A 15,536-nucleotide genomic window follows, 5' to 3' on the forward strand; every position below is an offset into this window, starting at 1 on the left:
CAAAGCCTAGATTTAGTAAGTGTGATTTTTGAAAAACTCACAATTACTGAATCTAGCCCCAGGCTTCAGATTAAAAATCAAACGTCTTAGAAGTTTCAACTGTGCAATAACGGAACCTGATTACATTTAAGTAGGTACTAGAAATTAGTTAACAGCGTTGTTATTGAAGTTTATGGGGTTCTGTACCTACGAGAATAAAACACAAAACACTTCTTTCGAAATCAAATCTTTTTTACATTTGCTTTAAAATCTGAATATAAAAGTAAATTTGTTCAATCTCGATTCGTTGTTCATTTATAAAGTTACCGCTTTCAAGAAGTATTCCTGCCTTACTTACAGTTAAAATATTTCTTATAACAAGCTACTTAGTTTTCAAGTATTCGGCGTACCTTAACACCACAATACTCCGGGAACACTACAACACTCCTGCAATTTTTACATATGAGTTCTTTTTAAAAAATTTTGAAAGTTTTGCCAAACATAAAACCAATTAGTTTCATTATTTTACTTACGTTTTCAATTCAAATTTTAACTCGACGGCCATCGTAATGGCTCTATCAGTGGAAAGCCCTGCCAAATTTCTTAGAGGCACACGTGCATTTGAGAAAAATTTTCTTAGCTCAACTAGTGAAAAAATCTATGACGAAAAGTGTTTGATAACCGATCGAAATAACTGGATACTACTACTTTTCTGATAAGTCCGTGTAATGTGTTTGTCCTTAGATCCATCACTTTTCTTATTAATGCCTCGCCTAAAATATCTCCTATGAAATGTCATTGGTCTGCTACATTTTATTGAAAGAGCAATTTTTGTGGTAAGATTTCCATATACATAAGTAAATTGAAAATTATATGTGGGTTAATGAAAGTGTGCCTAATATTGTGGCTAGAGTGGTGAATTTTAACCTCAGTTAAAAATGGCAGAAAAGTACAGAAAAGTAAAAAGGACCAAAATTGAAAAAACGGACCAACGGACCAAATGGGGTTGGAAGGAATCATTTTTGATCCAAATGGACCAAAAGTGGCAAGCGTGGTTTTGACTTTTAATCTCTCCTTTACTCTCCCATGCTTTTCTTTTTTTTCATTCCTTCCCTTTTCTTGCCTTGCCTTAAAAGCCAAAAGCATCGTTTTTATTATCCACATCCCTATCGACTTCTTTTCCTTGTTTTTTTTTTTTTTAATAATTGTTTAGTGCAGTAACAAAACATCAATGAGTAAACAAACCTTTTCAATCACGCCTGTCGGTTAGAGATGTGCTCACCAATTCAAAAGCAAAGCTCCACTTTCAAAGTAATGACACCTTGCTTTAGTTTTGCGCGGTTCCATACAGGGAAATACATATATTTGTTGTTGCGCTTACTTGTAACTGCTTTTAGGTAATGTTTTAAAAAGAATTGAACTGACCTTAATATCTTTTTAGTGTCCAAAATAAAGTATAAAGAAGAACAGCAAAAAAAAAAAATATACTAAAAAGTAGACATATTTTTTTGGAAATTATTATGGTGAATTTTCTGGACAATTAAAAACAGCCATTTACTTATTAGGTAATTTTGCGAGCCTAAGAATTGATAATAATTATTATTCAATTATTATTATTGGAAATATGTTGCTCATTTTGTTGTTGCTTTTGAATTGAAAATTTTCCAAGTGGGTAGAACAAATTTAGAAGCGATAGAAATAAAGGTCCAATTGTGTGGTTATGGGAAAACTTCAAAAGGAAGTAACATACTACATACTGGCTGTATAGATAGTTTCATTTCAGCTCTGCCAACGACATTTTACATACATATATATTAGGGTGGGTCAATTTTATTGTTGAAAAGGCACATCCAGTTTCTGAATCTATGGGTCATACTGAGTAATATTGCCCATGGGACCATAGGTCTGAAATGAATTTCGAGCCTCCCTAATTTTGTTTAAAAATGTTATATCAAAATTTTCTCACTTGATTAGGGAGGCTCGAAATTTATTTCAGACCTATGGTCCCATGGACAATATTACTCAGTATGACCCATTGATTCAGAAACTGGATCTGCACCTGAAATTTTTTCCCATACAATTTGACCCGCCCTAATATATATGTACTTTGTATTTATGTCAAGTAGAAAGTTCTTTTACTTTGCTTTTCAATTTTCGTATCCCAACAAAATATAATAATTGAATAACAATTGATGTATTTTGGAACGATTTTCCGTCATCCCTTGTCAAATTTGATTTGATGACAAACCGATTTCGACATTATGGCATCTTCAGGGTCATCTTTCATATTACATTTTATATTTAAGTTGTATGGTTAAGTGTATACATACCTGCCACTTCCTTTAATTTAGCTGGCAGCTCAGCAGCAACACGCTTTAATAGACCAATAGTAGGCTTTTCAGAGCATAAAACCACTAGTTCTACAGCATTGTCACCCTGCAATAGAAGACCTTTGGCCAAAAATCCAACACGCATAACGCCTTTTAACATCCGCACATTGCCACTATCAGCCTCTTTTTGGAATGACAACATTTGATTATCGCGACCGTCCTTAACCTTATCATTATCCGTTTTTTCTTTCTTAATAGTTGGCCCCTTTTCATCTGTATTCTCAGCTAGTTTGTCCGAGACGAATTTCAACGCACGTTCAGTATGAGAAACAATGCGTTGTATAGTTTGTAATTCCTCTTCTTTGGGATATATTTCAGCGTGACGTTCAATAGCATGACGATCGTCAGTGCTCTCAGGACGACGTATATTTCCGCCGCCACCACCTCCAGGCATCATTCCAAAGAACGGTGGTGGACCATTGCCCATACGGCCACCAAATCCACGTTGAGCACCTTAAATATAACATGAGTTTGTATATCGGGATTTAAGACATTATATATGTATATATACACATGTATGTATGATCTCATAAGCTATAGCAGTTTAAGTCGACATATGCGCAACTAATATTAACACTATTCCACAAAATAAAATTTTTTCTTCTATTGGATCAAACTAATTTGTTTGAAGAGATAGAGGCATACGCAAAACAGTAATTTCACTGTTACGAAATTATCAAACAAAAACAGTTGTGGGTTTTAGAAGCTCGAAATTGATCCTTACGCAAATTTATTACAAGTAAGGAAGGAGGCTAAGTTCGGGTATAACCAAACATTACATACTCAGCTGAGAGCTTTGGGGACAAAATAAGGGAAAATCACCATTTAGGAAAATGAACCTATGGTAACCCTGGAATGTGTTTGTATGACATGGGTATCAAATTAAAGGTATTAATGAGCGTTTTAAATGGGAGTGAACCTTAGTTGTATATGTGAAGGCATTTTCGAGATATCGACCAAAATGTGGACCAGGGTGACCCAGAACATCATTTGTCGGGTACCGCTATTTTATTTATATATGTAATACCACGAACAGTATTCATGTCATGATTGCAAGGGCTTTGGATTCCGCCCTGCAGAACTTTTTCATATTCTTCCACTTAATATGGCAAGTGTCACACCCATTTTACAAAATTGTTTCTAAAGTTATATTTTGCGTCAAAAAACCAATCCAATCACCATGTTTCATCCCTTTTTTCGTATTTGGTATAGAAGTATGGCATTTTATTCATTTTTCGAAATTTCGATATCGAAAAAGTGGGCGTTTTTAATACCAAGATAAAGTGAGTTCAGATAAGTACGTGAACTAAGTTTAGTAAAGATATATATATTTTTGGTTAAGTTATCGTGTTAACGGCCGAGCGGAAAGACAAACGGTAGACAGTGTAGAAAAACTGGGCGTGGCTTTAACCGATTTCGCCCATTTTCACAGAAAATAGTTATCGTCATAGAAGCTATGCCCTCACAAGGATTTCGACTTATGGCATTAAAAGTATTCTAAACAATTTAACTGAAAAAGGGCGGAGCCACGCCCATTTTGAAATTTTCTTTTATTTTTGTATTTTGTTGCACCATAACATTGCTGGAGTTGAATGTTGACATAATTACTTATATACTGTAAATATATTCAATTTTTTGTTAAAATTTTACTTTTAAAATAACTTTTTTAAAGCATGGGCGTGTTCGTTATCCGATTTTGCAAATTTTTTTTTACCACATATAGTAATAGGAGTAACGTGCCTGCCAAATTTCATCATGATAACTTCACCGACTTCCAAATTACAGCGTGCAAAGCTTTTAAATTACCTTCTTTTAAAAGTGGGCGGTGCCACGCCCATTGTCCAAAATTTTACTAATTTTCTATTCTGCGTCATAAGGTCAACCCACATACCAAGTTTCTTCGCTTCATCCGTACTTGGTAATGAATTATCGCACTTTTTCGGTTTTTCGAAATTTTCGATATCGACCAAGTAAGGAAAGCTAAGTTCGGGTGTAACCGAACATTACATACTCAGCTGAGAGCTTTGGAGACAAAATAAGGGAAAATCACCATTTAGCAAAATGAACCTCGGGTAACCCTGGAATGTGTTTTTATGACTTGTGTATCAAATGAAAGGTGTTAATGATTATTTAAAACGTAGTGGGCCTTAGTTCTATAGGTGGACGCCTTTTCGAGATATCGCAATAAGGGTGGACCAGGGGTGACTCTAGAATGTGTTTGTACGATATGGGTATCAAATTAAAAGTATTAATGAGGGTTTTAAAAGGGAGTAGCCCTTACTTGTATATGTGAAGGCGTATGTATGTATGTATGTATTTATTTGAAAATTTGTTCCCAGCACAACAATTTTGACAAATTATTTAACAGTGCTAGTCATGAATAGCATGAGCTATAAAAAATTGAACATTTATAATAATAATAAATTAGGTTATTCAAATTAAATTAAATATAACGGATAATAGTGAAATATTTATGTATGTAAATGTAAATCTTAAAACTAAATAAAAGTAATTAATAAATATTAAAGACAGCAGTAGTGAAGATAACCTTTGGCTGGTTATAGATCGAATAGTATTTAACAAATGAAGAAAGAAGACACAGAGAAAGAAAAAGGACTTAGAAATGACCATTTTAACAACATCAATTTGAGATCCAATTTAAGAGTCGTTAAAAAATGATGTTAGCTCTTTTTTGAAGTGCAGAGCATTACTTAAGAGTCGAAGACTTGTAGGTAGGGAGTTCCAAAGACGTATTGCAGTAACAAAGAATTGGCGCTCAGAGGTTAGCGTGCGGTATCTAATGTGCTTAAGAAGAAGCACCGATCTTGATGATTGCAGAAAAATAAGCTTACGATATAGAGAGTCAGGTTCCTTCGTGTGTATCAACTTATGGAGGAAGGACAGTGTTTTGACTTTTAAGATTTTCGAAAGAAATGTTTAGCAACCTTTCAGCATGTTGTGATACGTGGTCAAGTCTTTTCAACCCATAAACATATCTAGCAATTTGTATTTGTATTTGTATTTATTAGGCAATTCATCCCAGCACAACAATTTGGCAAAAATTATTTTATAGTGCTAGTCGGTAAAAGGCATAACATAGGAACAATTTAAACTTGAAACTTAAAGCTAATGACTATGGCTAAGAAAAGGTTACAATAAATAATATATTTAATAAATAGTAAATAAATAAATAAACGAATGATAGAGTACATTTGCTTAGAAGAAATCAGTATTTTAATTGTCTAGGTTATTATAGAAACTTGTTAATTCTTTATTGAAGAGCAGAGCATTGCTTATAAGCCTAAGTCTAGAAGGGAGCGAGTTCCAAAGACGTATGGAAGTAATGAAGAACTGGCGATCAGATATTAGCATACGATGTCTGAAGTGGGTAAGGAGAACAGATCTAGACGACTGGAGAAAATTTAGCCTCCGATACAGATAGTCAGGTTCCTTCATATATATTAATTTATGTAGCGTAGTGAGCGTTTTAAGTTTAATAAGGTTATCGAAAGAAATGTTTAGCAACCTGTAAGCATGATGAGAGACGTGGTCAAGTCTTTTCAACCCATAGACGTATCTAGCAATGTTGTTATAAACAACATTAAGTTTCCTATTACATACATAGTCACAATTAGAGTAAACCTCACAACCATAAAGGAGCTTAGGTATTAAGTACGCTTTTGCTATTAGTAGACGAATATGTAACGGAGTAAAATATTGTGTAAGCCAGAGTGTACGAAGCATCCCATACAGTTTTCCCACTGTGCGGAAGATGTGATCTTTCCATGTCAAGGTTTTGTTAAAAACTACACCAAGATTCTTTGCCGTGTCAACGTATTCTATAATAGTGTTGTCTAAAATTAAATTTTCCATTCCACTTTTATCTAGTGACCTTCTATGAATGACTATACATTTCGACTTCTTAGGGTTAAGACATAAGCCGTTCATAGAAGCCCACGTACCAATTTGACACAAATCGTAATTTAAGTTATTAATACATGAACTGGTACGATCACTAGGACAGCACATATACAATTGTACGTCGTCAGCATAAATGTGAATATTACAATACTTGAGAACACCAGGCAAATCGTTTATATAGAAAACAAATAAAAGGGGACTAAGGATTGAGCCTTGTGGGACTCCTCTTAAAACACTGACGAAGTCAGACTTTCTGCTACCAACACTTACTGCCTGAGTTCGGTCGGACAAATACGATCTGATTAGGGCTGTTGCACAGTTGGAGAAATTAAATAGGTTGTCCAGCTTCTTGCAGAGAACGGTGTGGTCGACCGAGTCAAATGCTTTTGAATGGTCGAGAAGAGCCAGGAAAGCAGTAAACATTTTTGTCAACTTGTTCTCGAATATCCTCTATCACCGATAGGAGCGCCGTTTTACAGCTACGATTTGGCCTGAATCCAGACTGGGAATCCGTGAGAAGGTTATTATCCTGCACATAAGTATTTATCTGACAGTGCAAAATTCGTTCGACGACCTTGGAAAGGAAAGGCAGAATAGCTATAGGTCTATACTCCTTGTTTTTCTTGGGGATTGGGATTACCTTAGCAACTTTCCAACATTTGGGAAATACACAGGACGTCAGCACCGAGTTAACCAAGTAGGTTAAGTGAGGAAGGATTTTAGGAAGAATTATTTTTAAAAATTTCGGACATATACCATCGAACCCCATAGCATTAGACTTTACTGAAAGAATGGCTTGAACGACATCACAATCATCGACACTAGCAAACTCAAGAGGACCAAAATCAACATTAGCGCGAATACAATAATTGTCAGCACATATATTGTCAGTTGAGATTGGCAGATTTACAAAATTTATATTTATCTCGTTAATGTCTACATCAGGAAGGACAGAAATATCGCATTTGGATTTTCCGATACCAATAAGTTTAATCGACTTCCAGGTTTCCTTCGAACTCAAAGCAGCACTAAACTTGTTATTATAAAATTTCTGCTTAGCTGACCTAATGGCTTTGTTTGCAGCGATCCTAGCTGCTTTGAAGCAGTTTTAGAGCCTCCAGGGTTTTGTATCTTTTCCATCGTGAGTAAGCAAGGTTACGCTGGTGAATTAAGTGTTTTAGATTGGCACTAAACCAAGGGGTATTATTGTGTGTAGCAGCTTTGAGTTTCACTGGCACATGGTTGTCGAAAAGTCTAATATGGTTCTGTAGGAATGATGCCTGATAATCGACCGATGTCAGCGTACGAATCAAGCTCCATTCGACCGACTCCACCGCTGCATTAAGGGAACTGTAATCTATTCTTCTAAAATCACGATACGTAAAGGAACATTGGATGTGTGACGTTTGAAAATTGTAACTAAGAAATATCAGATCGTGTTTTGAAAAGCAAGATGCCGACAATTGATCGTAGTGGAGCAATTTCAGGGGATCATTCACAAAAAATAAATCCAGCAAAGAAGAATTTGAGTCAGTAAAGTGTGTAGGTGAAGTTAAATTGGTGGGAAAAAGTCCAAGAGACTCCATACTTAGCTTTAGAGTTGAGTCGACGAGAAGGTTTGAGTTGAAATCCCCAGCGATGATTATATTATCATAGCTTATAAGTAGAGGCTCGAGAAATTCAATAAAGCCAGAGAGGTCAACTCCACGGTTAGGTCTGTATGCACAGCCGATAAGAAGCCTTTCATTATTTACAGAGAACACGTCTACGAACACATATTCGACAGAATCACTTGGACTAGCACTGCAGCAAAGCTTACAGGATAAACTACTTTTAACATATATAGCAACACCACCACCACGTCTATCAGCCCTGAAAAGTTGATATCCATTTAGTTGCACCAAATCATTTTTGTGACATGAAGAAAACCAGGTTTCGGAAATACATATAACATCTATATCATCCAGCTTTTTATATAGGCTTTGCGCATTGAGATGGATGACTTTGAGCCCTTTAGTACGTTTGCTGAATACGCACAACAGTGTATGTAAGCAGTCTTTGGAACTAGACAACCTATAGTCTAGGACCATCACTATCTATGGGATATAAAGAATGCTCTGCGATGCGTAACAATAAAGACAACATAAATGATTTTTTACAAGTATGATAGGGAGAGATAAAGACGGAAACGAAGAGACTCAAGAACTTAAGTAATATACCATACATAGAAATTAATTTATTGATCATTATTCGTTGGCGCATCATCAACTCGAAAGGAACTCGCGCTTTCTTCGCCGTTATTCTCAAGACGCTCTAGAAAATCCAAGCTATGTATTGCTTCAGGGCTGGCGTTGGCTGTTCGTCTGATATGTACCAGACCCTTCTTAGAAAAAACCGCTACTACCTTCCTTTTCTTCTTTAGACGGGTCGCTGCCTTGAAGATCGCATAGTTTTGCCTGGACAGCGAAGCATTTACATAAATCGGAGCATTTGAATTTATGTCCACATGAACTAATTGCAGACCCTTGATGTTTGGTTTGTTTTGGCGCCTAAAGGTGCCTATACTTTTTAGCAATTTGTTTCTGTCTGTCGGCGACTGAAATTTTATTATTACGGCCGGATCTGTCACGCTGTTGTCTAGTTTCCGTAGCCGAAAAAATGCTCATTATAGGAATTGGTTGCAATCTAAGAGTGGAACAGAGGTGATGAAAGACACTTGTTAAGTTTTCTCCTTTCTTAAAGGGAATTCCGTGTACACGGACTTCACTTGCGGCAGTATGGCTCTCTTGCTGTTATATATGAATCATAAAAGATTATAGATTCTTTTTGTTTATCACTTAGTTAATCATTCACTATGGTATAAGTCTCATCTTTTGTACACATTATTAAAATACTATTGAATATCTAACATACTTTAATATTTGTTACTTGATAAAAATGTTATGTTATCTGAAAATGTATTTTGAAGAAAAATATTGAAGTATTAGAAATGTTATAAATATGCGCAACGCCAAGAAAAATTTGTTCATTTCACATTTCAAACTGAAAACTTCAAGAATAAAAAATTTGTTCTTAAAATAACAAAATTATTTTCAAATCCTTTTTTGAACAATAATTTTGAAATTGGCGCAGTCGGTAGGATACTCTTTTGTAAAATAAGCAAAGAATCCTTACAACAAAAACCGATTTTTAGTACAAAAATTTAAATTTTTTAAAATCGGAGAAAGTATAAATAAAGTATATCGTGTATGCAATACCAATAACTGAATGCAACAATCAAAGGACAATACCAACGAATTGAATGCAACATTAGTAACTGAAAGCAACAATCGAAGGCAGTATCAACAATTGAATGCAACAATCAAACGGCAGTATCAATAATTGGATGCAGCAATAAAGCGGCAGTATCACAATCAATACTTATTACATGCAAATATCATTCACTCATTAAGGTTTGAAGCACGCAGCAATCAGAAAGCCTGAATATCTTTCCATATTGTGAACATCCATAGAGGAGCACTTCCAACAAAATGAGTTTTCAACCAGCAGATAATATTCCAGGAGCAGCAGCAAATGAAGGAGCTAATACACATGATGGTAACAGTAGTTTGCGAAATTTAGATTTAAATCCGTTTAAATATATAGAAAGGTTACAAAACTTTGATGGAAAAAAGAGGATTTACCAATTTTTTTTATCAAATATCGATGATATTATTCCGACGCTTAGTCTATACAATGATCAGTCACAACGAATGTGCATTAATGTTATTAAGAGCAAGCTAGTAGGTCGTGCTAGGCAAGTAATTGAAATACATAGCCATTTGTGTACGTGGTCAAGCATAAGAGAAATGCTTATACAAAATTTTAGTAGTTTCAAAACAAGTTCACAACTGTATGAAGATTTGCGATCTGTACAGTATAGAGGCGACGTCTTTAATTTTTATTCAAATATTCAGAAGGCATTAACGATTTTAAATCAAAAATGTTTACAAGAAAATAATAATGCCGATATTCCTAGAAACATTGAGGCAGCTTTAAAAATATTCAAGGAAAAATTACCTGTTCATATGAGAACAATATTATATGCATTAAAACCTTCGACCATAGAAGAAGCTTTACATGAATTAACAGCAGCTGGATTTATGAATGAATCGCAGATACCTGATAAGCCGCACTACCAAGGTGGTAAAAACGAGAGAAGTTTTAGAAATGATGTCAGACAAAATAGTACACAGATCACAAAACAAACACAACATTTTAGGAATACTCCTCAACATACGACATGGCAACCTAGAACTTATAGTCATAATCATCAATACAGTAGTTTTAGAAACAACAATTTTAGGCATAACACATCACATAATCAAATGTGCAATCCCCCTAGAAATACTAATGAACCCATGGATGTGGATATTTCTGGCCAGACAAGAAAACCACAAACTAACTTTAGCGAAAATAGTCAGGATTTTCAATTAACAGCTTCGGAAATAAATCAAGTTTACCCTATATTCGACTAATTAAAAATAATTTCAAAACAAAACTTTTAATTGATACAGGTAGTACAGACAGTTTACTAAATAGGCAAAATTGTCCACCTTGTACAATAAAGGATCGTATGGTACCATTAAATATAAAAACTGCTTCAGGAAATATTAGAATTTTTCAAGATGCAATAATACCACAAGGGCGTATAACTTTGCCCATAAAAAATGATTGCATCTTTCATATTTATGATTTTCATTCCAAATTTGACGGACTGATAGGAAATGATATATTAAAAGAAAATAATAGTATAGTAAATTACAAGCATAAAACTTTGATTTTGAACGACCAAATCTTACCAATATTTTTTGATATCGAAGATGAAAGGGATTATGATTCTAATATAAATCATATGGAACAAATTGATCCATATCCAGAAATAATGGATATAAAAAAGGATATTAGAATCGAACATTTGAATAAAGAGGAGAAAGAAAAATTAATTGATCTTTTAAATAATCATAAGAAAACATTTTATAAGAAAGGAGATGACTTGACTTTCACTCATGAATTAAAACATGCAATACCAACTAAGATAGTTCCCCGATTTATTCACGAATCTATCGATATCCCGAAATACATAAAAAAGAAGTTAATAAACAAATTAGGGAAATGTTAGAACAGGGCATAATTAGTCATAGGACTTCCCCATATAATGCACCTATTTGGGTGGTGCCTAAGAAGGAGGATAACGCTGGAAATAAAGAATGGCGTATAGTAATTGATTATAGAAAGCTTACCGAAGCAACAAAAGAAGACAAATATCCGATACCTAATATTGAAGGAATTTTGGATAAACTAGGAAGAGCGAACTATTTCACAACACTAGACTTAACGAAAGGATTTTACCAAATAGAGGTAAAGCCACAAGATCGTGAAAAAACAGCATTTAGTACTCTAGACGGACACTATGAATTCAATCGTATGCCGTTTGGACTTAAAAATGCACCAGCTACATTTCAAAGGTTGATGAATAATGTTTTACAAGAATTTATCGGAAAAATTTGCTATGTGTATTTGGTTGATATAATTATATTTTCTACAACCTTGGAAGAACATATAAAAAGTCTAGCAGAAATTCTAAAGACCCTTCAAAACGCAAATTTGAAGGTATCTTTAAATAAAAGCGAGTTTTTAAAACACGAGACAGAATTCTTAGGTCATGTAATAACTCAGGATGGTACAAAACCAAATAGCGATAAAATTGAATGTATAAAAAGGTTTCCTATTCCCAAAAACATTAAGGAAATACAATCCTTTCTTGGGCTCACAGGCGATTATAGAAAATGTATACAAGATTATGCTAAAATAGCAAAGCCACTTACTTTGCGATTAAAAAAGGAACAAAAATTAATATTAACGATAAAGATTTTAAGGAAGCATTTGAAAAATTAAAATGTCTCTTATCCAGCGATTTAGTGATACAATATCCCAATTTTCAAAAGGAGTTTACACTTACTACAGATGCAAGTGAATTTGCGATAGGAGCTGTGTTATCTCAAACACATGGACCAATAGCTTTTATATCTAGGACTTTGAATCAACATGAAATTAATTACTCTACTATTGAAAAAGAAATATTGGCAATTGTTTGGGCGACTAAGCAGTTTAGACATTATCTTTGGGGAAGAAAGTTTCAGTTAAAAACTGATCATAGGCCATTGATTTGGTTAACTAATTTGAAAGAGCCAAATTCTAAAATTCAGAGATGGAAAATCTTACTTAGTGAATATGATTTTGATATTACATACTTAGAAGGTAAAGAGAAGAAGGTAGCAGATGCATTGTCTAGAGTAAAAATTAGTTTAAATGAAGTAAATGTATTCGAATGTGAACAATGTAGTAAATCTTTTATAGATAGGCATAGTTTAAATAACCACATAATCTTGCACAAAAAAAAAGTATACCAATGCCAGTATTGCAGAGCCAAGCTTAAAAATGATGAAAGTAAAGTTCGACATGAAGAAGAATGTGAAAATCGTAACAATATATGCTCTTTATGTAATAAACGTTATAAGCGCATAGATACACTTCGACAACATATGATACGAGTACATTATCAGAGCAATAGACAAGAAACCAAAGAATTAGAAACTGTTCATAGCGCACAGGATGATTCTATAAAAGGGATTAGAATAAGTGAAAAGCCGCTCAATATGTTTAAAAAACGAATTTTAGTATTAACCACAGAAGATTTATCGCTCCGCGAGACAGTTATATTTAAACAACCTACATACTCTAGAAACCAGTTGAAGGAAATATTGAAAAATTGTGGAACAAACAACACAGGCATATACTTTGATAACGATGATGTATTCAGAGATTTTCAAAATTTATATAATGATCTAAAATCCTGCCCAAATAAAATATATAGGTGTTCAAAGGTATTACCACAATATTCAGAAGAAAAAACATTTGAAATAATTCTTCAAAAACACAGGGAAACATATAATCATCCAGGCATAGATAAAACATATGAAGAATTAAGAAGGGAAATTTATTTTCCAAATCTAAAAGAAAAAATCACTAAAATTGTTAACAATTGCAAAATATGTTCAAAGAAAATTGAAAGAAATCCAATTAAGTTACCATATGAGAAAACACCCACTCCTACACAACCATTTCAACACTATCACATGGACATTTGGTACCTTAATAACAACGAAAAATATATTACTATAATAGATAAATTTTCTAAATTTGCGGCTATAGAGCCTTACGATGAAAACAGTTTCATAAATTTAATCAATGTCATGATAATGAAACAACATTTAAAACACTACCATTTTTAGAATTTCTTGAGAATCTTAATATTCAATATCACTTTACAACTCCTAATCGACATACCGGTAATTCCGACATAGAGCGATTTCATAGTACCTTAAATGAAAATATTCGAATTTTGAAACATAGAGAATCAATCAATGACATCATTTTAAAAACAAACAATGTTTACAAAGCACTAGCAGATTATAATAACTTAATCCATTTATCTACCAAAGAAAAACCAATTAATATTCATCACGGACTTGTGAATAATGAAGTTATTTATCAAAGATTAGAAAATAAAAAGGATCAAGTAATTAACAAAATTAATGAGAAGCAAAATAGGATAGACAAACCTATTGATGAAACAATAGTAATCGATTATAAAGCGCGCACTGCAAATAAAACTGCACCTAGATATTTGGAAGCAAAGGTAATAGAAAAACAGGATATAGAATATAAAGTTAAAACTTCTAGGCATGCTAAACCTACTAAATTTTACAAAGATCAGTTCAGAAAACTGAAGACGTATCAAAATACTTCTACAAACTCTATAGGTGATGTTGCAAATAATGATGACAATGAATCTAATATTGTAACTCGAGGCTCGATAGCATAACAAATTTTTTAACAATTTAAACACAATTAATAAATGATAAGTGAGGTTAAAATATTTTTAGGGAAAATATTGGACAAACTATTTCGACAAAGAACTAGTGCAAGGGGAGTGTAAAACTAAAAAATAATACTAATGAAATTGAAACAAAAGATTTTACCTAACAACAAATCAACATAAACATATAAATACTATGTAGAATCAAATTTTAAAAATTCCTTTATACGTACAAATATTTAGCTTTATAAAATAAATAAGATTTTAATATGAAGTTAATCTACATATAAATATGCAAACATGTATATAAATGAATTGAACTATTATATTATATGTTGATAATATTACAAAAACTACTAATACTAATTATTTAAGAAACTATGTAATTTAATAGAATTCATTAATTTCAATTTCAGTTTAAAATATAATTATTTTTATTGTAAAGATCGTGTGAAAAAGTTGTGACTTATAAATATTTCCATAGTTGGAACGCATCTTCGGAGGGAGGTGTTATATATGAATCATAAAAGATTATAAATTCTTTTTGTTTATCACTTAGTTAATCATTCACTATAATATAAGTCCCATCTTTTGTACACATTATTAAAATACTATTGAATATCTAACATACTTTAATATTTGTTACTTGATAAAAATGTTATGCTATCTGAAAATGTATTTTGAAGAAAAATATTGAAGTATTAGAAATGTTATAAATATGCGCAACGCCAAGAAAAATTTGTTCATTTCACATTTCAAACTGAAAACTTCAAGAATAAAAAATTTGTTCTTAAAATAACAAAATTATTTTCAAATCCTTTTTTGAACAATAATTTTGAAATTCTTGCTTTGACGCATTGTTTTTGAGTGTTTTTACTTCCTCTTCGAGATAACCAACGCGCTCGAACACACCCTCCAGCTGAGTAACTCTTGCATTAAGCTCACTGACCTCTTTCTTCAGCACCACAAATTTGTCTTCTAGTTTTTTGCATACGAATTCAATGAGCCTTTTTTCCGAGTCCAAAATTTGCTTAGCAATCAGATCGTTGAACTTAGCAAATCGCTGATCCATGCTTTGCATTAAACTAGGAGAGAAGCCGCTGATCCGTTGCACCTTTTTGGTGCTATCAACCTCGTTATTAAGGTCGTCACCACGGCGCTTACCATTGACTTGATCCATGGTGTTCGAAAAAAAACGGGCCAAAAATAATGCTCGAAGAAACTGGGTGGCAGCTCTAACGCAGCTTAGATTATTATGACGCAGGCTTCAAGTTTAGCATGTCATGTTTTGTTAAAAATTACACCTAAGTTTTTCGCCGTATCTA

At 33.3% G+C, this 15,536-nt stretch overlaps 1 protein-coding gene across 6 annotated transcripts in view; it reads right to left on the minus strand.

Annotated features, from left to right (window-relative positions):
• The window catches only part of Zn72D (Zinc-finger protein 72D), a 73,822-nt gene that overhangs the window by 41,310 nt on the left and 16,976 nt on the right, over positions 1-15,536 (minus strand). For all 6 annotated transcript variants that reach the window (XR_010953573.1, XM_067788298.1, XM_067788296.1 and 3 more), the window contains exon 5: positions 2,310-2,822. Coding sequence is in view for 5 of the 6 variants with exons in the window: in XM_067788298.1 (XP_067644399.1) it covers positions 2,310-2,822 (513 nt within the window). In the remaining variant the exon portion in view is untranslated. The remainder of the gene's footprint in view (positions 1-2,309; positions 2,823-15,536) is intronic.

The sequence above is a fragment of the Eurosta solidaginis genome, chromosome 5 (assembly GCF_040869045.1).
Source record: "Eurosta solidaginis isolate ZX-2024a chromosome 5, ASM4086904v1, whole genome shotgun sequence".
NCBI lineage: Eukaryota > Metazoa > Arthropoda > Insecta > Diptera > Tephritidae > Eurosta > Eurosta solidaginis.